At 37.7% G+C, this 13,463-nt stretch overlaps 1 protein-coding gene across 1 annotated transcript in view; it reads left to right on the forward strand.

The window, feature by feature from the left end:
* LOC149785310 (kinesin-like protein KIF27) overlaps positions 1–13,463 on the forward strand; it is a 168,864-nt gene that overhangs the window by 57,897 nt on the left and 97,504 nt on the right. Inside the window, exon 13 of the mRNA XM_089979203.1 lies at positions 11,853–11,977. Within this exon, the coding sequence (XP_089835329.1) occupies positions 11,853–11,977 (125 nt within the window). The remainder of the gene's footprint in view (positions 1–11,852; positions 11,978–13,463) is intronic.

Below are 13,463 nucleotides of genomic sequence, written 5' to 3' on the forward strand. Positions count from 1 at the left end.
TGTGAGAAAGCTTGCCAGTAGCTTCTCGTGAGTCAGTGGTTATTTCCAGGGTTTTCCCAGGTTCTTCCTCCACCATTAATACTGGCCACCATATATAGCCTATCATGTGCTGAACAATGGCGTTAAACCCTACAACAGCAACAACAACAGTAGCTATGCAAAATGTTAGAAAAGAGATTATTTTAAACTGGAGACATGCCAGATTAAATTAAAGCAGAAATTGCAGAGAGCTGCTAAAATGTAAAGAATATCCTAATATGGACACAATCTCCCAGCCTCCCTACAGTTAAATTAAAACCTGTTGGAATGTGGACATATGGTACTCTAATAGTAACTGACATATGGACAGGATTTGGTGCCAGTTCCTCTACCCAAGGTGAGATCACTTTTGTCTGACTTCCATCTATGTTTTCAAATGGCTTGTAGCACTTTTGTTGCTGAAAACAAGCTTGAGAGAGCTGGATTTGTAAAGTAGTGGTTGTATTCCTAATACATTATGATCACATAAATATGAAAGAAATGTATTTTAATAAAAGTAATACGTTGCCTGCTATTTCTTTTTGTGGTACCCCAGTCCAGGTTGAATATTCCCAGCTTTAGTTAGTAATTGAGGTCAAAAACAAAAACAACAGGATCCAGTCTAGTGCCTTAGATATTTTTGTGTTGTATTTGTTTGGCTCCCCAGCCCTTGCATGAATTGCATTAACATGTGCCCCATTTTGTTGATTTTGAGGGGTTTCTATACAATTGCTAGCAAGGCAGCAATTCATTTTTTTATCCCCCATTTAGTAATTAGTGTCAGAGTAAGTGTTACTAAACCTTTTTTGTTCTGGTTTTTTAATTTTGTATTTCCTTTCAGCATGCCACAAGTTGTTGACATGTGTGTCCACAAGAATGCTGTTTGTGATGCTCACCACACCTGCTTGGCATGCAGTATTTGGGCAAACACAGATGGATATCCTTTCTGTGTCCTTTAGTCTGATGAGTATGGGACTTAGTAGAAGCCTGTCCGTAATATAGGGACAGGAAGAAGGCACTCACTTCATTCTTTTCCCAGAAGTCCAGGGCATTTTCTGGTGTAGCAAAGTCACCAGCTCCTTTTAAGGAGGGATCTGTGCAACTTTCCAAGATACAGAAATTACCCTCTTTTATAATCAAGGGATCACTAAATATTCTGGGAGAAAGGGTGTTTTCATTTCCCATAAAGGATTATCCTTGGTACTTCCCAGAGTATGGAAGTTAGCAACAATTGGTGGTGAGTCCTGACTGCCAGGTGCAAGGGAAGCACAATCTTTCTCTTGCTCAAATAGACCTGCTTACAGATTAAGGGGATGTCATTCATTGGACTCTAGTTCCTTTAGTAGAGATTCCCCTAATAGGCCTTCATCATTTGGCTGGTGATGGGTCACTGGGAACTGGGTAAGGCTTCAGGTACTGGTCATTGGTGTCTGTCACCAGTCATGAGTATTGCTGACTAGACACCAAGCACTGATTATTAGTAAGGTATTGGTACAGATCACCCTGACTTGGCCATGTCTCCCTTTCCATTAGCTCCATGGATCAGAAGATCCAGCATTCTCTACACCTCCTCCTCTCCTCTCTGTCTTTGTAAACAAAAGAGGGCAGCTACTCACCACTTGGACAATCATAAAGTCCTTTTTTCCAGTGAGAGAGATAAGGGATAGTCATGCCTTGCCCCAAGAGGAAAGACAGGATTATGAAGTCTCATGTTTGGTAGACTTAGACATGTCCTTCACGTCATTTGGTAGCCCGAATATCCCACCCAATAGATCAAACTGTGGAAGAGGAAGAAGTTTAGATCTTTGACCTTGGACCGTCTCAAAGATCTGCATCCAAAGCTATTCATTGTAGAGAGGCTTTCAGGGCATAGTCTCAGATGGACCTTCTGTTGCTTCCACACTCAATAGTGGTTAACACAGAAGTTGCCAAGAAGTATCCAGACTGGTGGCCTGCCCAATGTTTTCATTTTGACCCTGGTCTCTGACGCCAGTTACAGGGTTCATTCCTCTCCTTGGCCCCTTAAGCCTTCTGCCTTGGACTGTTGTGCTTTCCAAGTTGGGAAATCATGGCAGGTCTGGTCTTCTCTCTCCATTAAATCTGTCTAGGCTTTGGAACTCTAGACTTGTGAGCTAATTAATTCAGACTCGTATCCCAATACCTTTTTTGGCTATCTCCATTAATATAATAATACAGTAGAACCTGTCTTAAAAGACCACCCCTGCTGCCAAAAAATAATGGTCTCTCAAGACAGGTGGTCTCATAACAGGTCGTAACACTATATCAATAAATCTGTGTAGGGAGATTCTGGTCTCTCAAAACAAGTAGTCTCTCGTAGCAGTGGTCCCTCAAGACAGGTTTTACTGTAGTAGTAATAATAATAATAATAATAATGATAGTAATAATGACTTATTTAAAGAAGAGCTCCTTTGGTCAAATGACCAATCTTCTATGAGGCCTTCTATAATGACATTTATATATATATATATATATATATATATATATATATATATATATATATATATATATATATATATATATATATATATATATATAATGCACAATTTTTACAAGATGTCTTTAGAAAACAAATGCTGTTAAAAACTTGACAATTGACCTACTGCGACAATAAAATATATACAAGGCTTCAAGGATGAATATATACAGGATTCATACAAATAGTAGTGAACATGTGTAAAACATTATAGGTGAGTACATTAACAATGCTGTAAAAAGTAGAAGTAGTGAATTAAACAAAATCTTACAAATTATTGTTTTTGTAGATGTTGACTAAGAAGCTTTTTTAAAAGCTTGGCATGTGTCAGCTGACTTTATATAAGGTGGAATTCCATAGTTTGGCTCCAGAAAAAGCAAAATTCTTCTTATAAAACTCTGAATTTGGTTTAGGTAAGTATAACTTGTTGTTTGAGATGGATCTTAGTTCATACATATGTACATTTTTAACAAATTTAGAATTACATTTAAGATAATCAGGAGGGGCCCCGAGTGACCAGGTGGTCAATAGCGCTCACTGTTACGGATCATTGCCATCTCACCTCTGTCTACGTGGGTTCGAGTCTCGGGTTCGGACAATGTGGGCATGTGAGAAAGCTGCCAGTAGCTTCTTGTGGGTCATTGGTTCTTTCCAGGGTTTTCTCTGGTTCTTCCGCCACCATTTTTGCTGGCCACCATGTATATAGACTATCTTGTGCTGAAAAATGGTGTTAAACCCTACAACAACAACAACAACAATAAGATAATCAGGAGCCAAACCATTTAAGGATTTATAGACTAGTAAACCCTTCTGAAATTGAGTTCTCTGCTGAAATGGAAGCCACTTTAGGGCTTAAAAAGACTTTTTGATGGTGTATCTAAATCAGCATCAAGAATAACTCTAGCTGCTCTTTTCTGAAATTTCAGTAATCTCTCCTGATTTTCTATACCACTATTGCCTCAGATAGAACAACAGTATTCTAGGTGTGGCATGATATATGCATTGTAGAATATCTTTCTCTGCTCTTGAGGGAGATAATATTTTATTCTGTTCAAGAGATAAAGCAGTGAATTAACCTACTGAGGGCCGCTTTGCTTAATGTAGGGGTATTTTACGATGAGCTAATCCCTATTGTGTCCTCTCAAGATTTGAGTGATAGCAATAGTTGTCCCTGGATGCAGTCCTAGGCCTTGCTTAAACAGCAAAGAAAAGGACTCCATTCCAAAAGGTTGATGGATGTCTCTCACCCCTACTCCATGCCATATCCTTCTCTCCCCACTGCCCAGCTAGGTGCCTGATTGTCCTTTTTTCCAGAGGCTTAAGTTAGACCTCTCAGATGATGAATGGGTCCTTTCACAATAAAGGAAGGTTACCAGTTTCATTTCCAGCACCCTCTAGCCTTATCAGTGACCCCTGTTTGGTTCCACAAGTCCCAATTGGCATTCCAGAAGACCAGGATTTTTTTATAATTACAGACTCTATATTTCAGCTTTGCCTTTGCTCCCAGAGCCTTTACCAGTGTGATTGTCATTAAAGCAGCTCATATGGAGACTCTGAATGGACTTAATTCACCTTGGAAAAGTTCATTTTGTGTCACCTCCAGTTGATACTGCTTACAAACTGGAGACCACTTAGGTACCTTCTTTCTGCTTGGATTTCCTTGGGATCCAAATTTCATCACCAGTGTTGGTGGCAAAATCAGGACAGGTTTCTGATTGGAGTTCCAGTACATACCTTGAAACCTCACTCCTATACACACACCTTGTGTTCAGGATGGTGTGCTCAGCTGGAGCTTGAGGTAGTAGTCTTTCAGGGTGTGCTGTTTGTACACATAGGATCCCTCCTACACAACAATCTACATATTCTTCACATTAACTCCTGGCTCATCTCAAATGATCTAGCCATCATGATCAGCTTCTAGCAAGGTTGCAACCTGCATCACCTATGCTAGAAAGCAGTTGACCTAACAAGGCTTGTCAGGAAGAGAATATTCTGTAATTGGGTACAGTAAGAAATATTTTGATTCTGTGTCCCCCTTTAACTGCAGTTGCAGATTTTCTTCTCTCTCCTTTTGAAGAATAAACAGCCTTAACAATGAATGGTATTCCAAATGACAGAAATAACTAAGGTCTGCAGCTAGGATCATGTTTTGTTTCTGTTATAGAATTCCAGTTACTAACTGAAAGAGTGATTATTCTCATTGGGCATGGAACTAGCATAAAAATGAGCAATACAATAATAGCAAGCAAGCAGTAATTAAAATTATATTTAACTTGACTTCCCCACCCCTCCAAAAAACTACATTTTTCTCCAAAATTGGTATCTGACAGTACATGTACTTGGAGATTCTGTCACCAACCTAGAAATGTAGTAAATGTTCATGTTCAAAAATCATAAAATAAATTGCATTTAAAGCAACTGGGGGGTGGGTGTAATTCCTAAAGTAGTTTCTCTTTGAGCTGTATAGATTCCATTGACATTAATGCAGGCTCACAAAAGCATCAGTATCTTGAAAAGAATCTTGCTTTGTTAATTTCATGTCCAAATATGAAACCATTGGGTACATACAACACTGATTGTCAGGCTTTTTTTGTATAAACCGATATGTGTATTTAAACATTTATTCTTTTATCTATCTTCTTAGTATGCATGGTTTACCTGCTTAGTGTCATATATATACATAATGCACAAGCTGGTCAGGGTCAATGTTGTTTGTACTACACATTTTTTGTAACAAACAGCATAGACTTAGATCTGCCAGCACATTATGTGAGGTATTGCTTTTGGATCTGACTTTTACATGATCATAGATGATGCCTTGTCTGTATGCTTATTAAATACATACGATTAGAAAATGTTTTATATGGAGCCATTCTGCAGGGTGCCTTTTTGTTAGCTAGTGCTGGTTAAGTTTGCTAGGTCATAGTTCAGCTGACCTCAGACTCCTCCGTTTTTGGCAAATTAGATTTCCAGTGTAACAGTGGACTATTATTCATCAAAATGCACATAAATATTGTTAAGATTTGAGTGTGTGAAGACGTTTGAACTCCATTGTTACCAAAGTTTTGCCAAGGAAATTTAATGCATTCTATATTTTAGCACAAGAAAAATATTGGTATGATATTATTATTGTTAGTAATGTGGAATAAGGCTGCAACATTTGCCATACAAAAACCAGAACAACGCTGTTTAATCCATTTGATTCAAAACCCATTCTGTACATGAGGCTTTCAAATGATAGCTATATATACATGATATATGTGAGCCATTGATAACACTGGTCAACAGTGAAATCATTACTGACTTGAAAAGGCCCTAATCTGTAGTATTTTGGTGTGCCGAACACGAATATAACCGTGAAAAATTTGTATTGGCTCTCGTTTTGAAGATATTCATATACCTCATTTTCTATGTTTCACTGTGTAAATTTCTCCAGTAGGACTGCAGCAACATCCGGAATAATGATGTAACATTGCATAATACCATCATGCTCACATCATCCACAGTTGATTGCATCATTTTCTGATGCAATGCAATACTAATGCCATGCGGCTGCTGAAGTAAGTTGACGTCAGCAGTGTACTATACATGTGTAGGCCTATTATACTAATGCCAGGCGGCTGCTGAAGCTGACGTAAGCAGTGTACTATATAAAGCCCAATCAGATAGGTTCAGCATTTAAAATATTTTAGACGTTGTGCGAGACAGTTCAAGCTACTGTTGCATAAAACTTATTATTTTATCCATTTACGTACAATAAAGAACAGTAATGCCTCGAAAGTGTGTTAATACCGCGGACAATTTTTGCTATATTTGTGGGGAAGTGACATTTGCCAACCAGAAGAAAAGTATCAATTCTCAAGTGAAGAAGGCATATCATCTTTACTTCGGATGCAAGGTTGGTGACCAAGACAAGCCTTGGGCTCCGCATATATGCTGTGCTACATGTACAACACAGCTTTCACAGTGGTTGAATTGCAAAAGGTCATCAATGCCGTTTGCAGTCCCAATGGTGTGGAGAGAGCCAAGCAACCACCTAAATGACTGTTACTTCTGCTTGGTTCCTCCTCTTTCCGGCGGAATAACGAAGCGAAAGAAGTCGAGAATAGTCTACCCAAACATTCCGTCTGCATTGAGACCAGTTCCACATGGTGAGGGACTTCCTATTCCAGAACCTCCAGCAGAATATTCTCTTGATTCATCTGACGAAGACAAAGGTGAGTCGACCTGTTCTTCTCCTGGTCCATCAGCATGCAGTGATCCAGATTTTCACTGTGGTGCATCATCAACCCCACACAGAATAACACAGGAAGAACTAAATGACCTGATTCGTGATTTGGACTTATCAAAGAACAAGGCAGAATTGCTAGGATCAAGACTCCAACAATGGAATCTTCTAGAAGAAGATGTCACAATTACTGCATATCGAAAGCGCCACCAGCAATTGGAGCCTTTCTTCAGAAAGGAAAGTAATCTGATATTCTGTTCCGATATTGAGGGCCTCATGAATGCTTTAAAAATCACTCATGACCCACAAGAATGGAGACTATTTGTGGACTCTTCGAAACTGAGTCTCAAGGCTGTGCTTTTGCACAATGGAAACATTCTTCCATCTATTCCAGTAGCGTATGCTGTCCACATGAAAGAGACATACGATAACTTAAGGCAGCTACTGAATTCCATTGAGTATAACAAGTACAGCTGGCACCTCTGTGGTGATTTGAAGGTAGTTGCCCTTTTAATGGGACTGCAGCAAGGATATACAAAATACATGTGTTTCTTATGCGAGTGGGATAGCCGAGCAAGGGAAATGCACTACATGAGGAAGGAATGGACTCTCAGGCAGAATGTAGCCATTGGAGAGAAGAATATCCAACACCCAGCTCTGGTTGAGGCTCAGAAAATCTTGCTACCACCCCTTCACATCAAACTAGGTTTGATGAAGAACTTCGTGAAAGCCATTGACCGGACTTTGCCAGCATTCCGATACCTGCATGAAAAATTCCCTCGACTCAGCGAAGCAAAGATTAAAGAGGGAGTTTTTGTGGGTCCTCAGATTCGAGAGCTTTTCAAAGATGACCGGTTCAACAACTTGCTGGAAGGTGACGCGAAACAAGCATGGAATGCTTTTCGCCTAGTTTCTACAAACTTCCTCGGAAATGTTAGGGCAGAAAACTATAAGGAACTAGTAGAAGACATGTTGATGAAGTATAAGAAACTTGGCTGCAATATGTCTCTAAAGATTCACTTCCTTCATTCCCATTTGGATTTCTTTCCTAGCAACTGTGGTATTGTTAGTGATGAACACGGCGAACGTTTTCATCAAGATATCGCAACAATGGAACAAAGATACCAGGGAAAATGGTCCACTACAATGATGGCTGACTACTGCTGGACACTCCTCAGAGATGCTCCCGAACAGCTGTACAAGAGACAGGCGAAGAAATCTAAGATGTAGTCAATGACTTGATTTTTTATAGGTAGGCTATTACAGTTGACCTTTTACTATTGGAATGCATTTCGTTATGTAAACATTAATTTCTTGCAGATTACAAAAAAACTAGAGCCAATTTTGCAATTTGACTGTCATATTCGTGTTCAGCACATAAAAATTGATAAGAATTGACTAATTTTATTTCAGTAACATGACTTTTGTAAAAATTTGTTGTCCAGTGTAATTTGCACACTGTAACTTGCTCCCCTTATAATCATTTCATTTGCTGTACATCTTTTTCCTCTTATGACATTTGTTGAATATGCATATAGAATTCATAATATTGTTTCTTAATGCTACTTATATATGTATACCAATGAAGAATCAAATATACAATTGGGTATGCTACCTGGACATATGCATCTGCTAACTCAGAATTGACCACAAATTCAAGCATTACATGCTTGCTGACTTTATAAATATTTTCAGGTAGTTAATTCAGCTAAGCTGTTTACATGTGTAAACATTGCAGCCTTATTAGAGCCATCAGGAAGTGTATTATCTTAAAACTTGGATATAGCTCAGCATCAAATCAGACAAAATCTTGTACAATTTAATCTTTTAGAGTTGCAGCACAGCCTTTATAGTAATTTAACATGCCTTATTTTATAAAAATGTTAGTTTAGATTAGGTGATGAATAAAGCTTTTGACTATGGCATTTGAAGCACCTTACTGGAGGAAACATCCATTCACCTTTCATGCCATTATAACTGTTAATACCTTAAGAAACATTATTGTCCTTACTGAAATTTACGTGTATGACTTTCTGGCTATCAGTAATTATGAAGAATTCATTTGTGGGTATTATGAGGTATATCTTCAGTTCAGTTGGCAGAATATGATGCAGTCTTGGACATAATGATTTTTACTTTGCTTCTTAGCTGGGAATTTAAGGTAACAGTAATAATTCAGTAAACAGTCAGTAAAATGTTGTGCTGATATTGAAGGTTTTTAAACGTAACTTTACCCTAATCCTTTAAATGTTGAGGTGAAGTTCATGTATGTTTTCTCCCATTTTTTACCCAGTTTCTTCTTTAGGACAAAGTCTCTGTGGACAGCTTTGTCTTGAACTCTACAGAAATGCTGTTTGTTTTTGATTGTTGACAAAACAGTAAAATATTGCTTGCTTGGAAGAGTGATAAGGGGGCTAGCTCGAAAGGGCAATGAAATGTGCTGGCTTGGAAGGGTAATGAAGAATGATAACTTGGAAGGGTGATGAAGTGTGCTAGCTTGAAAGGGTGATGAAGGGGGCTAGCTTGGATGATGAAGTGTGCTAACTTGGAATGGTGATGAAGTATGTTAACTTGGAAGGGTGATGAAGTGTGCTAACATGAAAGGATGATGAAGTGTGCAAACTTGGAAGGATGATGAAGGGTGCTAACTTGAATGGTGATGAAGTGTGCTAACTTTGGGTGATGAAGTGTGCTAAGTAGATAGGGTGATGAAAGGTGCTAGCTCGGAAGGGTCATGAAAGGTGCTCGCTCATAAATATTATTAAGGAACTCAAGTTGTTTTGTGGGTGATGGTTTTTTTTATGATGACTCTTACATCTTATTATCAGTTAGAATATCTGCTTGATATTGACTGTAATTGTGTAACTGTTATGATAGAAGTAATCTGTAAATTTCTGTAGGAGTTCCTGTAGACAAAGTCAAGAATTCATTTCTTAGTAGAAGACAGTAGATGAACAATCATTGGTCATCTGATTGATATTATTTTGGTTTTCCTTACATTGTTGCACAACAAAAACGATAAAAAAAATATTTCAAGCATTCCATACCAATCCTTTAATTACTATAATTTTGATTGAGGTTTGTCATTTTTAGCTCTTCTGATCATAGACTAGAAGAATTTATGTTATGGCTTTTTGTGTGTCATCCATTGTCCTAACCAAATTGTTATTGTTGTACTGCCTAAACTACTACAGTGAGTTCCATGAAATTATAACACAGAATCATCCAAAAGGTGGTTCTAAATGAAAATGTTGCTTCTCAGACATCCAGTATGGCTTTCACAATGGCCATCTTGAAAATCTTATTGTTGCTTTTTCTGAATGAATGGTGGTATAAACACGGGATTTTCACTAAACGAATTGCAATGTCTATTAGTTGAACCCACTGGTAGCTCAGAGGTGTAGAACAGACATGATGTGTTGTTTTGCATGTCGTAACAGGTAACTAATGAAGGCAGGAACCATTGTGGTTCATTGGTTTGCATTATGGTCTCATGATGGAAGGGTGCAGGTGTGAATCCTAATATTGTATCTGCTTGGGTGTGTCCTTGAATAAGGCACTTTACTCCAATTGCCTCATTACTAAATATCTTACATAAAACACAATACCAGACCAATAATTAAATAAGAATGGTACTGATCTGACATCCAGAGTGGCCACCATGGTGACCATCATTAAAATCTTATAGCCATCATCTTTTTCAGTGAAGTCATTGAAGTGTTTAATGATTCAATCGTAAACAGTTAAAACACAAAATTTAACCCAAGTCATTGAAGCATTAAATACATATCACAGTGACAAATATTTGTGATGAGGGTTCATGATCCCAGGTAAAAAGAATGTATACAAGATACTAAAAACTATGAGGTCATAAGCTAAAGTCAAAAACTTTACCTAAGCCTGTAAAGTGTGAAATGTGGGTCAAAAATATTACCTTTTGTTGTAGGGGTGTAGTACTAATATATATGCATACAGTCATCTAGTTTGATGAATCTAGTGTGAACAGAGCTTGAGAAATAAATTTACAGCAAAGTTAAACCCTTGTCAGTGAATCATGCATTATGGGTCACAGTGAGCTGCTTTTGTGATGAGCGTATAGTATTCATCAAGATGCATCCCTTCACCAACTTTCATGATACCAGGTATAAAGTTATTGGCCTGCAAATCTGCAGTAGAAAAGTCATAAATAACCAATGCAACTGTTGACAGTCAAACAAGTGGTGAACTTAGATCCAGTTTTCGCATGTAGGGCATATGGCCAGTGTTATGTTGTGGTGTTCCATTTCTGCACATTTCTAGTCGCACAACAAAAACTGACATGCCCCATTGACTTTTCATGTGTCACAGGTCTTGTGAGAATGACTGTCAAAAATGGGGGAATAATCTGTAAGCATCCCTTGAATTCGCATATGGAGTATAATGCCTGCAGTATGACTTGGCACTTTGCTCTTGCATGTTTCTTGAGGCACAAAAAATAACAATCTGTGCCATGGGCCTGCCAAAGCTCTGTTAGAACAAAAAGAGAACAACATAGTAAGCAGAGGATAGTCATATAGACTTGTTTGTTATTTATACTTCACAGGAGACCCATTAGAATGACTTTTAGTAGTGGCATTGATGGTTCATGACTTTCTACTGCAGATCTGCAGGCCATTTCAATTTTGTGGCAGATGCAGTTTTCATCAAATTCACTTCAGTGCATATCCATACACTAATCCTAGTGTGTAACTCACGCAAAACTCAAAGTTGCTTCACACACTTTATGAATGGAGACATTGCTGCCAATCGATAAGGGAATTAAATTCACACTTTTTACCTATCTCTTATGTATTCTAATGAGGTAACCTATTCAAAGAATTAACCAATTTTTGGATTGCTATATTTTGCATCAATCACATTTACCTGATCATAATACAGGCACACCATCACTGCCCCTTCTTGTAGTTACATCCCTGATAGAGCATACCAATCTTGTCCAGAAGTAACCTAAGAATGGATGGGAGTTGGCTCCAGTTACTAAAATAAGCTTAGGAGGGCGGGATTTATGAAGTAGTGCATGCACTTCTAATGTATTATGATCAGGTAATTATTAGCAATGTTTCATCTTATTAGGCTCTTCGAGAAGAGCTGGCCAGACAGAGGACTTCCATTCTCAGTGCTGGTGGGACAGAGATTGATCTAGAAAAAGCCCATAAAGATGCAAGCCAGATTAAGAAACTGGAAGAAAAAGTCATAAGGTGAGTAGAACAATTTTAATGTGATATTTGTTATATATTTTCAGTTTCATTAAGAAGAGTTTTAGATGCATCAATTGCTTTGACATGTAACATAAATTATTGCTTTATGTCAGTAAGAAAATATTGTGTGTGTGTGTGATTTGGATTTTTAATGTAGCACCAAAAAAAATTCAGTCATATCGCTACAATGCATGCAGTGTGGCAGTTTATAGTGATGTCTAGCACTGGGGCATCATTCCACAGACATATAGCATGATGTCCCACCCAGTCACATTTTCCTGACACCAGACCAACCAGTCCTAATACTAACCTCTTAATGCTGAGCGCCATGCGAGGCAGCTGTTAGTACCATTTTTATAAGTCTTTGGTATGACTTGGCCCAGGTTCGAACCCACGTCCTCCCACATCTGAGGTGGACGCTCTTACCACTAGGCCACCAGAGTGATTGCAGATCATGATATTATTATAATATTTGTATTGTAAAGTCATACCAGATAATGATGATCATAACAAGTAAATCCTGACTTGAAAGAACCTTGTTTTGGAAAACAACCTGTCATGTAGACCAGATTTTTAATGCAGTGACAATTTTGTAAAATGATATGATGACCTTCTTTGAGCAACCACATGCCCTGAGAGATCTTTTATACTTAGCAGAAGCTGTGGTCTCTAAAGTTTTACTGTAAATGTAAGGATTATAGTGATAACAATGATATCATATATTGCATTTTTTTGTGAGTGAAATATACGGTGATTTTGTTCAAAACAGGGAGTCTTGGCTTGTTATATTTTATTGAGTATTTACATCAATAAGTTGTAGTATTTAACATGGTAACATTTTAACAGGATTTATTTTTGTGATTCTACTCTGAGGCAGTGAAATTGTTAAAAAGTTTGCACTGCTAAATATTCCTGTTGTATGTTAATAATAGTGTTGTCATCCATTAACATTTGCTTGTCCAACCCATAACATTTTAGTGGTGGGAGAGATTTTTATAGTATTGACCCTGTTATATATTATGACTATATGGTGTGCCACATACTGTTATATATTATGACTATATGGTGTGCCACATACTGTTATATATTATGACTATATGGTGCGCCACATACTGTTATATATTATGACTATATGGTGTGCCACATACTGTTACATATTATGACTATATGGTGTGCCATATACTGTTATATATTATGACTATATGGTGTGCCATATACTGTTATATATTATGACTATATGGTGTGCCACATACTGTTATATATTATGACTATATGGTGCACCATATACTGTTATATATTATGACTATATGGTGCACCACATACTGTTATATATTATGACTATATGGTGTGCCACATACTGTTATATATTATGACTATATGGTGTGCCATATACTGTTATATATTATGACTATATGGTGTGCCACATACTGTTGCATATTATGACTATATGGTGTGCCACATACTGTTACATATTATGACTATATGG

Source organism: Sinohyriopsis cumingii, chromosome 13 (assembly GCF_028554795.1).
Source record: "Sinohyriopsis cumingii isolate HCF-2022 chromosome 13, ASM2855479v2, whole genome shotgun sequence".
Classification (NCBI taxonomy): Eukaryota; Metazoa; Mollusca; class Bivalvia; order Unionida; family Unionidae; genus Sinohyriopsis; species Sinohyriopsis cumingii.